The sequence below is a fragment of the Vigna angularis genome, chromosome 4 (assembly GCF_016808095.1).
Source record: "Vigna angularis cultivar LongXiaoDou No.4 chromosome 4, ASM1680809v1, whole genome shotgun sequence".
Classification (NCBI taxonomy): domain Eukaryota; kingdom Viridiplantae; phylum Streptophyta; class Magnoliopsida; order Fabales; family Fabaceae; genus Vigna; species Vigna angularis.
Window position 1 is genome coordinate 36,139,806 of NC_068973.1, and position 18,740 is coordinate 36,158,545.

General features: G+C 29.1%; 2 protein-coding genes and 1 long non-coding RNA gene across 5 annotated transcripts; 2 read left to right on the forward strand and 1 right to left on the reverse strand.

Moving 5' to 3' along the window:
* The first annotated feature begins 242 nt into the window (after positions 1-242).
* LOC108330989 (transcription initiation factor TFIID subunit 15) lies at positions 243-1,981 on the forward strand. The gene is made up of 4 exons (XM_017565592.2): positions 243-386; positions 603-977; positions 1,362-1,478; positions 1,598-1,981. The coding sequence occupies exons 2-3, from the start codon at positions 607-609 to the stop codon at positions 1,459-1,461; spliced, it is 471 nt and encodes a 156-aa protein (XP_017421081.1). The 5' UTR covers positions 243-386; positions 603-606; the 3' UTR covers positions 1,462-1,478; positions 1,598-1,981.
* A 10,268-nt stretch (positions 1,982-12,249) lies between these two features.
* Positions 12,250-12,963, forward strand: LOC108331347 (copper transporter 5.1). The gene has a single exon (XM_017565999.2). The coding sequence runs from the start codon at positions 12,332-12,334 to the stop codon at positions 12,761-12,763; it is 432 nt and encodes a 143-aa protein (XP_017421488.1). The 5' UTR covers positions 12,250-12,331; the 3' UTR covers positions 12,764-12,963.
* A 2,884-nt stretch (positions 12,964-15,847) lies between these two features.
* On the reverse strand, positions 15,848-18,666 carry LOC108329879 (uncharacterized). Of its 3 annotated transcripts, none has more exons than XR_008248464.1 (5): positions 18,358-18,666; positions 18,214-18,268; positions 17,941-18,092; positions 17,487-17,871; positions 15,848-16,501 (listed from the first exon to the last, which is right to left on the reverse strand). It is a non-coding gene; the product is annotated as an uncharacterized LOC108329879 (long non-coding RNA). The 3 variants fall into 3 exon arrangements; XR_008248466.1 differs by having other exon boundaries at positions 15,848-17,658; positions 17,781-17,871; positions 18,358-18,663; XR_008248465.1 differs by having other exon boundaries at positions 15,848-17,871; positions 18,358-18,656.
* Positions 18,667-18,740: the final 74 nt, after the last annotated feature.

The following is an 18,740-nucleotide window of genomic DNA, read 5'->3' on the forward strand; positions in this document are numbered from 1 at the left end:
CAACTTACTTCTAATTTCCATAATCAATTCTTATATTTTTACGTGCATCTCCTAAAACCCTACACAATAACTCTTGTTGCCCATTTCATACTCATATATACTTTTTATTTATTATACAATATGGTGGTGTGTATGGAGTGGCACTTCAAAAATTCCTTTCACTCCAAATTTAGTTTATGATGATATCACATTGGGTTGAAGGAAACAAAAAATAACCACCCATTGTTCTGCCCAGCTACTTACTTCGATCTGCTCGATTTTCGAGGCCCTAATTGGCAGTATATATACCACCTCAGCCTCTGCACTCATCTGCACCACAACACACTTCAACAATATCTCTCTCCTTATTTAACTTCTCCAGCTACTTCCACTCTCATTCTTCACAGGTGAATATCCCTCCTTCCCTCCTTTTCAGTTTTAACGTTTCTCTTCTTCTTTTTTTCCCATGCACTCTCTCATTCTTTTACGTTAACATCTACACTTCCATGCACCGCCAACAGAAATTCTATAATTCTAGTTTAATAACGTGCTAAAATAAACAGACGAGAAATTCATTGAATACTAATTCTATATATGCATGGTGGAATTTGGAAACTATGAAGGAAAATGAGCAGACCGGGAGATTGGAACTGCAGGACATGCAACCACCTTAACTTCCAGAGAAGAGAATCGTGCCAGCGATGCGGGGAGCCAAGGAGTGGCGGCGACTACGGCGGAGCCTTCGGAGGCAGAGGCTCTTCCTCCTTTGGCTTCACCACTGGCCCTGATGTTCGCCCCGGTGACTGGTACTGCACCGTCGGAAACTGTGGAGCCCACAACTTCGCCAGCCGCTCCAGCTGCTTCAAGTGCGGTGTCTCCAAGGAGGACTCCTCCACCGGATCATACGACGTCGACATCACCCGAATGAGACCCTACGGCTTCGGCGGCGGCTCCTCCACCCGGCCCGGCTGGAAATCCGGTGACTGGATATGCACCAGGTACGTATGTCACTTCATTCAGTATCATACTATACCAACCAAATTTAAGGGTTTTATCATATGTTTTTTAGTCAATTGTTGAATGGTTTAAACGCACTTAAGATAAAGAAAAAAATTGCAACAACAATGCCAAAATTCTTATTTTCTTGAGATATATATATCTTAGAATTTCTCCTGTCCCACCAGTAGCTTTATCTGTTAGCATGTAAATTATATCTGCAACTCATGTTATACCTAAGTTTGTGATAGATATGTTACAGTTTTATTAATTATTTTATTATCTGTGTTTGTTTAATAATTATAAGCATAATTTAAGAAAAAAAAGAAGTATGAGTAAATAAAACAGTAGTGATATTGAAGAAGTGGTGTGATTAAAATGTGCAGGTCTGGATGCAACGAGCATAACTTCGCCAATAGAATGGAGTGCTACAGATGCAATGCACCCAGGGACTCTAACAGTGGCAGACCACCCTATTCATCGTAGAGTTCCTGATCCATGTGGTAATTGCAATCATCTTTATAATCAAAATAATTTCATCATGCCATAGCTCTCTGTTTGTGTATGCAGAATATTATAGATAGTTACATGCACTGATGACCCTTTATTTTGTAATTTACAGCTTTGCTGTCCAAGGAGAGAATCAAGAGGCTATCCCTATTTCCCAGTGACAGTTACTTTTTTTTGGACTCTTGCCTCCACATGTTACTTTCATCATCATCATCATCTCATGCGGATATTTATTTTTGCTTTTTTTTTCTTAATTTGATTTTCTTCCAGCTAGGAAGGTTTAGGTGAGTTATGATTTTGAGGTTTTGTTGGCGCTGAGTGATTCTGGTATATGACTCAGCAGCTAGCCCATGCACTCTTTTAAGTATCAACAATTTAATATCAGTGTTAATGTGTTTTGAGAGGGGGCTAGCTATATAGCTAGCTAGCTTCTAAGCCTCACTATGATTTGGTGCAAAGCGTTCTTTATCTAATTCTCAGATATGTGTTCAGAAAAGATGCTCTTTGCTTCTGTCTTTCTCTCTTTAACTCTCACATATACACATAGATGTGTATAGCTTTACAGTGGGGACGTGGTCCAAGGAATAATTGATTCATGACATAACTGTAGTCGTAAAACTCAATGTTACAGTCCATCTTCTTTAATATAAGGACCACTATCAAACAGTTTCCTAGTATAATACACTGTGTATATGCATGCATATGTATGTGATGATAAAAATCTCATTCTTTCAAAAGGATTGAACACGCGCGCTTTCTCATTTTGAAATCAAGAATATAGCCATTGCATTAATATTAGCTTAACCATAGGTCAAGACAAACCCACCAATATGCTGCTTTTATATTGTTGTTTCTTTGGTGAATTTAATACTTTAAGACTATACCGATCAAACTTTGAAAAGAAACAGCCAGCTGCAATTTCTAAAATATGTATGTTGTAGAAATTATAGTACCATTGCCCTGAACATTTGCCAGTAATGACAATGGAAGTGTATTGTTCGTACAGAAATTACTAAGCGTTCTCAATCGCATGATGTTTCTAAACTTTCTATTAATAATTAAAAGAAAAATGTCAATACTTTTTTTCATAAATTAAAATATTTAAATATTAATTTACATAAAAATTAATTAAGATCACAGATAAATATACGTTGATTACCTTATATTTTGTCATAATCATGTTGCATGATAGACTAATAGGTATAATTATAATACTAGTTACAGAAAGAAAAAAAAGTGGGAGTAAATTTTACTCCCTTTATGTAATGCACGAAACCTTTAGAAAATAAAGTAGTAAAAGCAGTAAATAATTGTATGGATCACGTTTAATTAGATAAATTGATATAATAAATGTTAATATTCTGAATGATTTAAAGTGTTTCAAAATTTACATAGCGTATATGAATAAAAAAAATTGTGATATTATAAAATTTATGAAATATTACTTATAATATTAATATTTTAAATATATTTTTTAATTTAAAATACTAATATTTATATACATGATTATATTATTAAAACCGGTTGTAAATATGTTCTTTATAAAGTGTCATAGAGTAAAAATTTTCTTGATAAAATTTATTGCTTATAAAAAAAATTCGTGACTTATGTGAAAGTGTCAACCAATCATTCTTGAATTTTTTAAATATTTTTTTTGAATCTTGTTTTCTCTTTTAAAATTATGATGAAATGTTTACAAAATGTTTTGTGGCGAGAAGGAGCTAATCCAACCGAAAGGGAGTTTATGCAATGGAGAATTTCTTAAAAATTTGCTTAGAGTGAAATAGGATAATTTCTTAAGTGTGTTCAGAAAATTTACAGTCTTATTTAAGATAGTTAATATTTATTGGGTCTTTTTTATGACATATTTCAAGTGCAATTCACAGTAAATTTATTTCTGCCCTAGCTATTTCTTTCTCTTTTTCCCGAGTTCCCTAGCTATTTCTATTTATGGTATTTTAAGTATATATCCATTTAAGATCTCTAAGACATGTGAGTAATTTTGTTGTCAGTTTTCTTTTTCTTCTTACAACACTTTTAAGTCTAAATCAACATTTATACAAGATGCCCTGACTTTTCTAAATGATTGATATGATTTGATAGAAGAAGATCCAATAAATAAAGAACCATCTTTTTTCATAACTATGGAAGTTATATACTAATTTTAGAATATTGGATAATACTAGTGAGACATAATGTTAAATTATTATAACTTGTTATGAATGTTATCCATTTTCGATTTATGATTTGAACAAGCCAATGAGAATCTTTTCTGTCGTGTATTATATTGTTGTCTTGTTAAAAAGTTTTATTTATAATATTTGTTATTACATACCCTAAGTCTTAGAGTGATGGATCGGTTTTTCATACTACTACATGACACACATTCATTCTGACATGTTTTTTTAATAAAAGAATAAAAAATAATAATGTGTCAAACTAAAAAGTATATTAAAGTGATTTTTTTATCGAAATATATAAACATATATATATATATATATATATATATATATATATATATATATATTTGAAAAAAAAATTAATATTGTAATTTTTTTGAAATATTTAGTAAAATAATATGAATAGTTAACGATAAAAAACTCAGAAGATTTAAAATTTATTATTTATCACAAATAAGTAAAAGGTATATTATGAAAAAACTAAAATAAAACAGAAAATCAAATTTAAATTTATAGTTGAAGGTATAAAAACATGAATAAATATAAATAATTTATACTAGATTATATTACATTTTAATAAACAATTTTATTTATTAATTAATTATTTTTTCACTTAATTATTGACCATCAATCAAAATAATGATATAAATAAAATATTGATCTATATTTATCACATAAATAATTATATATAACATTAAAAATTTAAAGAACGTAATTACACATACATATATATATATATATATATATATATATATATATATATATATATATGGGTTTGTTAACGCGTACGTCTGTTTTTCAGTTGGTACATTTTAGCAATGTGTATCGGGCTTTAGTAGACAAAAATACCCTTATATATCATTGATTCTAAGTTTTAAGGTTAAGGGTATTTTAATAATTTTCATTCTCAAAACTAAAAAAAAAAAGAAACTCCCAAACTCTTACTCACCTCTCTCATTCCTCTCAACCCTTTCTCTTTCATCTCTCTCACTCCAACGTTTTATCTGCCATCTGTACTGTAGTCCTAATTGAAAAAAATCAGAAACACTTGCCGTTAAACAATCTTACAAAAAAATGATTTTATAATGAGTTTTCATTTTATAATTTGTCTTATCTAATTTTATCCAATTTTCACAAGCATGGAATTGGTAATTGACTTGGAAAAAAAAATCAGAAATACTCGCCGTTAAACAATTTCTTACAAAAAACTGATTTTATAATGAGTTTTCATTTTATAATTTGTCTTATGTAATTTTATCTAATTTTCACAAGCATAATGACATCAAAGGAATTGGTAATTGGCTTGGAAAAAAAACAGAAACACTTATTGTTAAACAATTTCTTACAAAAAATGATTTTATAATGAGTTTTCATTTTATAATTTTTGTTGTATATAATTTTATCTAATTTTCACAAGCATAATGACATCCGAAGGAATTGGTAATTGGCCTGGAGGGTTTTTTTAGAGATAATGATTCAACATATGCAGATGATGAAATTAGAGAGGTTAGTGAAGATGGTGAAATTGAAGAGATCTTGAATGAACCTTTGCCTGAAGGTGAATATGTCAATGACTCAACTCTTTACAAAGATAAATTGTTTAACGGCAAGTGTTTCTGATTTTTTTCAATTGGAGCTACAGTAGGGATGACAGAGAAAAAGGTTGGAGTGAGAGATGAAAGAGAAAGGGTCGAGAGGAATGAGAGAGGTGAGTAAGGGTTTCCGGGGTTTCTTTTTTTTGTTTTGAGAATGAAAATTATTAAAATCTCTTAACTTTGAAACTTAGAATCCATGATATATAAATGTATTTTTGTCTATTAAAACCGGTACAAATTGCTAATATGTACGAACTGAAAAACAGGGGTACGCCTTAGCAAACCCCTATATTATATTATATTATATATATATATATATATATATATAAAAGTTTAATTTACGTAATATCACTTTTAATTTAAAATATTTACGTAATATAACTTTTAATTTAAAATATTCAAATAACGAGTTTATGAGTTTTTTTTGGTCATGTTTATACTTTAACTTATATTCTAAGGTAATTTTTTTCCTGATTAATTTTGAAATTTATTAATATGAGTAGATTATCAGGATTTTTTTTTCAAACTAGACCATTTTACTTTTTAAGTACAATTTCTGAAAGACTAAATTCTAATAATGTTTTTTCTAATTTTGCAGGTTGTTTGCGGTTGGAAATATGTTTTTTGAGGAACGAAATCTTAACAACATTTTGTTCTAGTTCTATAGATTTGTAAATTTATTTATAATAAATTATTATATTAACAAATTATATTTTTTATAAATTTATATGAATATAAATTTAAAAAATATATTTAATTTAATATTTATAAATTAATTGAGAATAAAAAATTTGAATAATGATTATAATAAATAAGATAATTTAAATCTATTGTAATGGTAATATAAAAATTAGCATAATAAATTTTGTAACAAGGGTTGTTTTTCGTAAAATTAATTTTGATAAATATATATTTATTTGGTTAAAATAATTTATGTAATATTTTGTGTGTGTAATATGTAACATCTCAAAACTACAGTGTAAAACCATATATGAGAATCATCACGTATTAACAATAATACATATCAGTTCTACACAGAACGAGATACTATTATGGCCGAACGACCTTACATAATAACAGAGAATTTAAAAACGTACGCTAGCTACTACTAGACTGAACGGTGTACAAAATAAATTATACCGAATGGTCTTACAACATATAAAGCTAATAACAGACCGAACGTCCCTAAGGTTCGGTCTTCACTTCTGCCGCGTCTTCCAATACTTCTTCCAGCAGCTCTCCTTCTGCTCACATCCACACGGATGATCATTGCAACAGGACAACGACAGGACGTACAACACAGACAAAAATAATAAATAAGGTAAGCTTATGTAATTTAATTTATTCAATCACAACATACAATATTCATAACAAAACCAACAACGACCACATCATAATTCATACATCCATGCATGCAAATAACGACCACATGACTCTAACTGTCTGGACTGTATGAATCATGTGTAGCTACGACGTTCGTGCACCCAGGTGATGTAGTAACTGGGATACCCTCAACAGCTGCCACCCGAGGTTGATCCGTTCCGTCCAAGTTAACCTTATGGACTAGGACCTCCTGCCATTCCCACACGTGACTTACTCCTCTCTACATGAGAACGAGTAATCATGGAATATCAGGATGAACGCCCGCTAAGCTTTGCCCACATTCATACTTTACCAATCAATAACCACTTTCTGAGATATTCCTCCCTAGAATACTCGTTCATAATCAACTATTTCATACACATCACATCTCAATTTTTCCTCATACTTAATCATCCATACATTCAAATGAAATAAGATCATACGCTCTTATCATAGCCCAAGTACGACTGGAATAACGCTTCTTAGAAACTAACCAGACTGAGCGCTACTCATCTACTTTAATAAACAAACTCCTAAGAGTTCAAACCGGACGCAACGAAGCCTAGGCCGAGTACTAAGACTCTAGGCCGAACACCTTTTAAAGACCAACACTGACTTATACTAAATAATAATACTGATGAGAAACTATGAATTAACGAACACTATCTAGTTTGAATAAAGACTCTGATTCTAAGCACAATAATACTATATTACAGAAAACAAGACCTAGCGCTTGGTTTAAGACCGAGCCCTGTAGAAACCGAGCACTTTTGAACGAGCGCTACTGAAACTAAAAGATTGGTCCAAGACCGATCGCTAATAAACTCACAGAAAATGAATGAATATATATATACAATTGAGCCACCACTTATTCTGAATGAAAAGAACAATAATGTCTACGACCTTAAGTAGTATATAACCCATTTAACTAAACTGTTTAGGAAGGCTAAAGAAGAACTTAACATGAACGGACGCTCAATGAAAACTGAACGATGAATACAAACTCTCGGTCACAGTTTACCTATTCTTATATCATATTACAGAAAGACTCTTAAACAATATCCCTAACGCATGATAATTCAAGTAAGACCATGCACTCCCAAGAAAGACCGAACGCTTGCTAATGACGCTCGACCATACTATCACCTTTGCTCATAATACTGTGGTTCAAAAATTAAACTCTATTCCAACTCAGTTCACAACGTATATCATACGTCCATCCAAACGTCCAAACCAGTAGTACAATCATATTTCATACTCATCAAATAATCAAACGTATCATGCAAGCATACAAACATTCAACACAACAAGCTAAATTAAATTATATAAGCTTCCCTTACCTCGACACGTAACCGAACGCTCAACTATGCAGAATTTGAGCTCCCTACTACGAAAGACTTAAAGTCCAACAGCCACGTTTTAGGAATACTAAACCACATAGAAAACCAGAAACACTCAGAATAATATTACCCACTCAGGCGACCAGAACTAGAGGGTTACATGCGAGTCTTAAACGAACACGCTTAAAGAGAAAGAACTCACTAGCTCAGAATCACAAACCGATCTATTTAAATGGAAGCTCTTGACGCCAGGAGTGTTCCAGTGGTGCATGAGAGGTGATCGGAAGAAGAAATGATGATGTTTTCTTAGAGAGAAGAAGGAGATAATGGTTTCAACAGGGTGGGGAAGAAGAAAGACATGCAGAGAAGTGGCATGATATTTGAAATTTAGCCTTAAATACTACCGTCGTCCAAAACGAACGGTCACTCTCCTACAGCCATCCACCTGTTCTCTACTAACTGAAACGCTCACTCACTTCTTGACACATGGATCCCACTACTTAGGATTTTTGGGAGTATTTTTAATGGGGTCTGACATAATAAGTTAGAAAAATAAAATTAAATAATAATATAATTGTATGTGAAAATATTTAAAAAGAAATTTAATGTAAAGTTAGAAATTAGTAACATGAATGTAAAATATTTAAGTTTATTAATAAAAGAATATTTTAATAAAATATTAAAAAAGTACATAATTTTTTAAAAAGGTTTTATTTAGAAAAAAATATAAATTTAAAATACAGAAAAATATGAAAGTTCTTAATATAATTTTATAAAAAATTAAATTACAAAAGGTTTAAAATTTAAAAATTCAAATTCAAATATAAAATTCAAAAATTCAAATTTAAAAACAATAAAACAAAAGAGCAAAGGATATCTATTTGTTGTTTTATTTTATTGTTTTTAAATTTTATTTTATTTTTTTCTATTTGCTCTTATATTTTATTTTATTTTTTAATTTTATACCTTTTGTATTTCAATTTTTTTTATAAAATTCTATTTAGAATTTTATATTTTTGGTATATTTTAAATTTATATATTTTTTCTAAATAAAACCGTTTTCAAAAAATCTATAATTTTTTAATATTTTCTTTAAATATTTTTTTATAAACAAACCTAAATGTTTTGCATTCATTTTACTAATTTTTAACTTTACATTAAATTTATTTTCAAAATTTTCCATCTCCAACTATATTATTATTTAGTTTTATTTTTCTAACTTATTACACACAAAAATAGTACATAAATTATTTTAACCAAATAAATATACATTTATCAAAATTAATTTAAAAAACAACAACCATATTTAAAATATTTTAGTATGATACTTTTCCTATTACAATAATTATAATATATTTAAATTATCTTATTTATTATAATCACTTTTCAAATTTTATATTTCTAATTAATTTATAAATATTAAATTAAATATACGTTTCAAATTTATATTTACACTAGTTTATAAAAATTCTAAATTTTTTTAAAAACAATTTATTATAAGTAAATATACAAATCTATAAAATTGGAAAAAATGGTTGCGAAGTATTTATTTATCCAAAAACCAAAACAACAAATAACTTAAAAATTAAGAAAAAAAAAACCATGATGAGAATTTAGTCTTTTATAAAAAAAAATGTACTTAAACAATAAAAAGTCTTGTTTGAAAAAAATGTGTTAATAAAATACAAAAGTGGTCTATAATAAAAAAAATATCAACAAAAGTTCGTAATAACTTTATATGATAGATTTGGAACAGAGGTACTCGTAATAACATATTACTTTGGAAACAAGTAATAAAAGTAGATATTAAAAGGTGGAAGAAATGTGATTATTTGTTCACTAATTTGATTAACACAATGAACTTTTCCAACTTTACAAAGGTGCAATATGTGAATCGGTATGAGAGGTATTTCTCTTGTCAGTCATGAAAACTACACTCATGAAGTAAGAGAGCTTAAGGTGGACTGCAACTACGTATAAGATAAAATTACCTCAAAAACTATACATAAAATGTTAAGAAGATGCAAAGAAAAGTGATTATTGTTGAAGAAACTGTGGTTTGTAGGGGAAATATTTGTATAGTATGAGTGTAGCAAAGACAGAATTCTGGTTGTATATTTGTATAAATGAGTTAGAATACCTAAGATAACTTATTAATAATTTTTTCTACGTACTCAATAGTTCTATATTACTTGAGAGTCGAATTTTAAAACAATTTAAATACTTTTATTTTTTTTCTTTTTTTATTTTTTAAGAACAAAATTGTAATAAAATTTTACACTTCAAAATAAATAATAAAATAGATAATACTTTGAATGTATATATAACAGTATCATTCAATAATAAATAAAGAAATGACTAATACTTATTATTGAATTCATAATAAATGAATTATGTAATATGATTAAAATAATATTTATTTATTAAAAGTTAATCCAATGTTATTATACCTCAATGATATAATACATGTATAGAATTAGTTAATTAAGAACTACTATTTCTGTTGTCATATAGTAAACTTTTTTTCTCTTTTACAAAAGATAAACCTCCTTTGAGATTCACATTTTTGTTTTGATTTGCTGCTAAGTTGATTATTTGTTTTCCACGAAAATTCATTATTGAATTGAAAGTTTGTATTACATTACGTACCTTATGTTCATAAAAAGTTTATTTTTTATATGTTCATAAATTCAAGCATTGAAATAAGAACTATTAAAGTATCGTAGGTTTGATACGATAATTAGAAATTACGTAAGAAAACCCTTTGGCACTAAAGTAAAACTTAGATGAGTTAAAACATAAATTTTCTTTATTTTATTGATCAACGGAGGGGGTTTAATGACCTTGATTAATTAAGCAAAACCAAGCTTTGTGTTTTTGTTAAAGAAGAAAAAGAATAAGAGTAAAAATTTGAAAGCATCAATTGACATAGGATTCCGAAACTTTAGAAGCTTATGATAGATTTCATGGGTTTCCCCATTGACCTCTTGTGTTGGTTACGTTTAACAGCAACACTCGTTGGTCAAAAGTAACCCAATTCATTAATAGTGTCTGCTACTACACTCCATTATATAGCTTTTAACAAGATTCTTTAAATCCACTTTAGTCTAAGCTTTATGTTACTTCATATCCTTTCTTCAATCATGTCTTTTGCTCAACTACCTCCTACTTCTTTACTCAATCATGTATGTAATTTCAGCCATTTTTAGCACATTTCCCATGAATTATTTTCAAGTTCAAAAGGGAGAAGGTTTAATTAAACCGTTTTTCAGTGAATTAGAAAGGTTTTAATTAATTTTGTTGTCGTGTTTTGATGGGTGGTTGTGTGTGAGTTTTTAGGTTTTTTCATGGCAATGTAACAAAGACAAGACCTACGAAAGACAGTTGTTTATAAAAGCAGAACAAAAACATCTTTAATGATGAGGATTTGGGTCCCAAATACCATCAAAACTAAAACCACCCAACCAGTTGAAAACTGTATACTGTGGCAGTCAAGGTTAGGACTTTTTATCCAAAACAAAATAAGATACACTTTCAAAAGCTTTAGTTTCCCTTTTCCTTTCTTTTCAACCCAAGCTACCATGTTTAAAGGTTTCCTTTTCCTTCCTTTCAAATAAATCCTTTTAGCTTTGGTTTACAGGTCAAACACACTACCTCTTCCAAAGTTGTATAATTCAGATCGATACATCATGTGCTGCTGCTTGTGCTACGTCCCAAATAACTAGCTGACACAAACCCCTAAAAACGATACAAATAAATCTAACTATTTTAGCCTTCTTCATCACTTTTTGTATCCCTCTCTACGTTAAAATCAATCATTTCTATCTCAATTATGCACAACATGATTGAAAATGGTTTTTTTTTAAACAATTATACTACACAGTTACATTCATGATACGATAACTCAACCCAAACTAAATTCAAATTCAGAAAAAAATAATTAAAAATTTACATCAATTTATATAATTTATATATTATAATTGATATGAAATTTGCATTCTCACTTATAATGAATTAATAATTTTTACGTCTCGCATTTAAATATTTTTATTTATTATTTTTGTTATATAAGAATGTTTCACTTTTATTAATTTCAAGTTTTGAATCATATGGTTAAATATAATAAAAATTATATATAAAATTAACTTTTTTTTAATTCAATATCACATAAGATTTTTTTATTATAATAGAAAAAATATAATTTAAGCCTAAATTATAAATAAAAAAAAATATTAAACTAATTAAAAGATAAAAATAAATATAAATATGAGCATAATAAGCCTTGTTAATTTGTTGTTGTTTTTTGAATAGTTCAAACACTTCATCATCGATCTTCTCAAACCCTTGAAATAAAAAGTCGCTGGCAAAGATGATGCACATGACCTTTTACTGGAGCCGGAAGGTGAATCTCCTGATTGATTCCTGGCGGACCGAGGATTGGACCCATTATCTTCTCACCCTTCTTGCCTGCCTCATGGTTTCCGCTTTCTATCAGTTAATTGAGAATTGCAGAATTCGCCTCAAGCTCATTGGTGCTGGAAAGCCCTTCCCGTCAGAGATACAGACCCCTCTGTTGCAGCGGAAGCTCACCGGAAACGGAGACAAGTTGGGCGTGAAGGTCGCTGGGGCGATTCTCTTTGGGCTGAGCTCGGTCATAGGGTATTTGTTGATGTTATCGGTTATGTCCTTCAACGGAGGGGTCTTTGTGGCCATAGTCGTGGGTCTCGTTGTTGGTTACTTTTTCTTCAGGAACGAGGGTGAAGATTCCATTTTAGTAGACACTTCTTGCGCCTGTGCTTAAATTCAGTCACTTTTAAATCTTTCAATCTTTTCTGCTGAAAATCCTAATTGTTGTTTATTATTCCCTGTTTTAATTTAGCCCTATTCATTATGGATATGTAATTTCTTCTATGGAATTATAATTAACTGTAACTGTAATAATGGGAAGTGGGAACCCTTGATTGATTCTAAAGTTTAATATATTTTTCGGCAGCTTTTTATTCCCAGGCAAAAAAAATTACACAAACCCTTTTATTTATTTATTAGGTAATAAAAAAATTTCTTTATTATGTTTGATTTAATTTTTATTTTATGTGAAGATCTTTTGTTTTATTAAAGTAACTTTAATTGTTTTTATTGTAATTTTTATTTTATCACATTCTTAATTATACTTTTCTTTACAATTTATTTAATATATTAATTTGTTTATGAAATACACATTATATTATTTTTATTTGTGTTGATTTTTGCCATATAAAATATTTTTTTGATATTTTTTGTTTATTTATTTTTATTTTATACTCATTATTATAAGTATTATTTTATTATTGTAATTGTATAAAAATATTTTATTTAATTTAATGTCATGAATCTTATTTATTACTATGAGATGAATATTTGTTTTTTTATAATTTTTTAAAATATCTTTTGTATTTATTTTATTAACTTTGTTTCTTTAAATTGATAGAGATAAAAATAATACAAAAGTTATATATATATATATATATATATATATATATATATATATATATATATATATATATATATATATATATATATATATATATATATATATATATATATATATATATATATATATATATATATATATATATATATATATATATATATATATATATATATATATATATATATATATATGGGGTTTGCTAACGCGCGTACGTCTCTTTTTCAGTTGGTACATTTTAGCAATGTGTAGCGGATTTTAGTAGACAAAAATATCCTTACATATATATATATATATATATATATATATATATATATATATATATATATATATATATATATATATATATATATATATATATATATATATATATATATATATATATATATATATGAATTCTATGTTTTAAGGTTAAGGGTATTTTAATAATTTTCATTCTCAAAACTTAAAAAAAAAAAGAAACCCCGAAACCCTTACTCACCTCTCTCATTCCTCTCAATCCTTTCTCTTTCATCTCTCTCACTCCACCCTTTTCTCTGTCATCCTACTGTAGTTCCAATTGAAAAAATCAGAAACACTTGTCTTTGTAAAGAGCTGAGTCATTAACATATTCACCTTCAGACAAAGGTTCATTCATGATCTCTTCAATTTCACCATCTTCACTAATCTCTCTAATTTCATCATCTACATATGTTGAATCCCAGGCCAATTACCAATTCTTTCGGATGTCATTATGCTTGTAAAAATTAGATAAAATTATATACAACAAAAATTATAAAAAAACTCATTATAAAGTCATTTTTTGTATGAAATTGTTTAACAAGGAGTGTTTCTAATCTTTTTTCCAAACCAATTACCAATTCCTTTGATGTCATTATGCTTGTGAAAATTAGATAAAATTAGGTAAGACAAAAAGTATAAAATAAAAACTCATTATAAAATCATTTTTTGTAAGAAATTGTTTAACAACGAATATTTCTGATTTTTTCCAAGTCAATTACCAATTATTTTATGCTTGTGAAAATTGGATAAAATTAGATAAGACAAAAATTATAAGATGAAAACTCAGTATAAAATCATTTTTTTGTAAGATTGTTTAACGGCAAGTGTTTTTTATTTTTTCAATTGGGACTAGAGTAGGGATGACAGAGAAAAGATTGGAGTGAGAAAGATGAAAGAGTAAGGGTTGAGAGGAATGAAAAAGGTGAATAAGGGTTTGGGGTTTCTTTTTTAGTTTTGAGAATGAAAATTATTAAAATACCCTTAACCTTAAAACTTAGAATCAATGATATATAAGGATATTTTTGTCTACTAAAACCCGGTAGACGTAAGCGCGTTAACAAACCCTTATATATATATATTACGTTTGATTTTTTTTTAGATCACTATAATGTTAAAATTTCCGATAAAATTTTAAATTCCTTTTGAGTTCTATATTCAAATGTTTTTTACATATTTATTTCAATTTAAAATATTGATTTATTATATTCGCCTATAGTACAGAAAGATATTTACAACTAGTATATAAAATCCGTTAAGTAGAAAAAAGATATTTAAATGAATATTCCAAGAGCTAAATAAATTTTTCTTCATGAATGGGATGAGAGCAAATATATTTGTAAACAAGAACGTCATACATTTGATGGAGATTTTTCTGCAGTTTTTTTACAAAAAAATTAAGAATTTTTCACCTTTTTTTCATTCGTTAGTAATTCCTGTGAGTAATTATAGTTACTGTAGAATTTTAAAATTGGATGAAAATTTCTTGTAAAATTTTCTATAAAATACGAAAAATATCCACAACAAATTTTTATGAAAAAAAAAATCGTAACAATTTTTCTTGTAAAAAATCAGTAGGACACTTTATCTTCAAATTTAAATTTTACAAATAATTTTCTTACACATTTTAAATTCGCAACCAATTTCTTAAAAAAAAAATTCCAACTATTTTTTCTTGCCAAATTGAATTTGTAAGTATATCTTTTTCACAAATTATTTTGCAAGAAATTCCACAAAAACTTTCTATAATAAATTAAAAAATATATAAAATTACTCTTCGAAACCTAGTACTGTTATTTAATCCTTATATATTTTTTAATTATAATTTTATCAAAATTTAAATTCTATATTTATTGATATATTTTATATTTTAATTAAATAGACTACTTCTTAGTATTCCCTTAAATGAATATAACAGATTTAAAGTTGAATTGAACTATAATAGAAAGTAAACAAAACATACAAATTTAAAACCATAAAAAAAATCATAAGAAAAATATGAATGAATTAAAACAAAATGATTTAGCTTATTACTTTTGTAGTTTTATTAGTCACTTTAGTTCAAAGAAGGAAATTGCAAAGATCTATCACTTTATTATATTCCAAAACCTATAGACAAATAATACAAATTAGAGACTCAATCAGTAAAATGCTTGTGTTTTTTCAATGAAAACTTGTGGGGCTAAACCTACATATTAAACAATAACATAAATCTGTGCAAGATTCTGCAGAATACAAAGATTTGTGCTAATGGTGGTCCCACCATTCTATTAAAGCTCTCGACTATAAACCAAACCTATAGAGATACAAATAAAATAGATACCTAAAAGTTGCCCCCACTTCCTCATAACTAGCCAAAGTAATGAGTTTTAAAAAATACATCGAAGATTCTTGAATGCTCATGTGACTGCTATACTCTCAGCTCAACATAGAAGTTAACTAGCTAATCAAGATCAACTGCTATTACATCACCAAGATCGGTTAGTTCTATTAGACACCTCTGCCCATGCTCCGAATGAGTTATAGCTTTCAACAGAATATCCACACAGTAAGTCACCATTTTCTAGCAAGATAGGCTGAATAACAGTTCTTGAATTCAGTACCAAAAACATAAATTTGTCCTGACTGAGTTATAAACCCCAAGGCCAAAGGTACAGACAAAATGTTACTTAGTAAGTCAGTAGTTTCAGTTTAACCTTATTCTTGATAGGTCCTAATATACCAGGAGGAAGTTGTTCTCTTTCTGTCCAGGTAATTCCTTTGTCATTTGAGCGTTTCATGAATCCATTCCACCTGAAATTAAACAACCAAATTCTCCTCATTTGTTCGAAATTAACTAGAGCCTCATACATTTGAGTACGATGACTACCAAAATGATCAATATAAAACACTTGATTCAGTAAAGAAGGCAAAAACATGTTAAGATGAATATTGAATTGATATTCCATCTTTAAAACAATTGTTTTCTATAAAACTTAACATTCAAATGAAGAGATTTCCAGATTTGCTGTTCCTTAATTAAAAAAATAAGCATTTCCCGAAAGAAAATGTTCTGGTGTGTATTCTAAAAAGATTAAGACCGATTTTCTATAAAACTTAACATGAAATGAAGAGATTTCCAGATTTGCTGTTCCTTAATTACAAAAATAAGCATATCCTGAAAGAATGTGTGCTGGTGTGTATTACTAAAAAGATTAAGACCGATTTAAAATTACCTACATTTTACTAGAGAGTGATATTGAGTACCAAAACATGGATCTCAATCAATGGAGTGTCACACATTCATACTTGGGAATGTAGACTTTCCATAATGCATGGTGATACCACTTCAAAGATTCTTAACCATAAAAAGATACAAAAGCACCCATGAAAACAAAAAGAATCAAGTTGACGTAGTGTGGAATCCCATTCCCAGCCAATGTATAATCCTACTTTATGTAGGATGTTGCAGAATAAAGAAATAGGTAGGAAATATTGTTATAATTGCAATTTTGTATACAATAAAGGATGAACTTCCCTCTTTACAAAGGGAGAACATTTTACCAAAATCGGGATCATATCTCAATTGTGTAGGACATGGGTGCAAAAGGAAGGGAATTTTGGCAAAAAAGAATAAGTTTGATGGTGTATAAAGTAATTATTCCCTATGGTTTTGTTTTCTACAGAAAATGTGGAGATGTTGTGCTAATTGTTTTCCTCCTTCCAATTGTCATATAATCACTAAAAATTAAGCTTATAAGTGTTCCTAATTTCTTCAATCAAAGGAATCTTATCTTACCGTCAAATAGAGAATAGCTGCAAAGATTTGTGCTAATGGTGGTAATTTAATCAAAGACATAGGACTGTATCTGTGCTCTGGTATTGCTGAGTTTGTAGTAAGCATCCGCTGCCTTTTCTGCCAATGCTCGATATTGGATAGAAGCAACCACAGTAACAAACACATTATCCTCCTGATGGAATGCATCACAACATCCGATAATTCATCATTTCAGCCATTACTGAGATGAATATATGTTCAACCATTTGCAGGAAAAGAAATGACCAAAACAAAGTATTGTTAGATATGTCATACAAGCTCTCCTGAATTCGGGTGCTTGCTCGATCTTAACTTGGTTAGCATTTCATTATACGAGTGAAGATAAAATATTTGACATATTTTTCTCCTGCAAAGCAAATAAGAAAGTTGGTATCATTAACTGTTTAACAAAATAAGAGAACAGATTCAAATATACCTGGCCACCGGATAAAAGCAACACAGCTAACTTGCCATCTGAAATAGCCTTCAACCCCATTTTCCACCGTCTCTCACGATCCTCCTGGCTTCTCTCCTCCACCGTAGACACACTGCTCTCCGGCACTGGCTCAATGACCGCCGACGGCAACCCTAGCAAGCAATCACAATTCAGCCACAGGAGGCAAACAAACAATCACTAACAAATGCACATGAAGGGAAGAAATCGATTGGATTAATTAACAAACACGGAGTCACTTATTAACATCAAAACCTTGAAATCGTAGCGAGCATTGAATAATCCGACCAATTCGCCAAAAATCTCAACTCTGCAACACGGAACACAATTAGCGAATCTGGAGCTCGGGATTCTAACCGGAGGCGAAAAGAGGGAATTGGATCGAGAAAAGTTAATTACCTCAATGTCCTTGATGAGGAGGTCAGGTTTCTCGGGGAAGAGCTCATACCAGAGGGCGAAAGCATCTTCCTGACCGAAGTCTCTGAGTCTCTCGGGGAGAGCTTGCGACGGCGGAGAAACGATGTCGTTGCCTTCGAGTCCCACCGACGACGGTTCCCTCATTTCTCAATCTTTCTTCGATTTCGATTCAGATCTCAAGTTGTGAAGAGAGAGGGAGGTTGAAGGTTTTGTTAAAGAGACAGGGAAACAGTGGTGAGGAAAGAATCAAATCGATAGTGAGGTAATAAATAATTTTAAAATATTAATTTCTATTCCAGCAGTGTATTTTCCTCGGAAAAATATGTATGAAAAAACTACATATAAGTATAGTGTAGAATACTAAA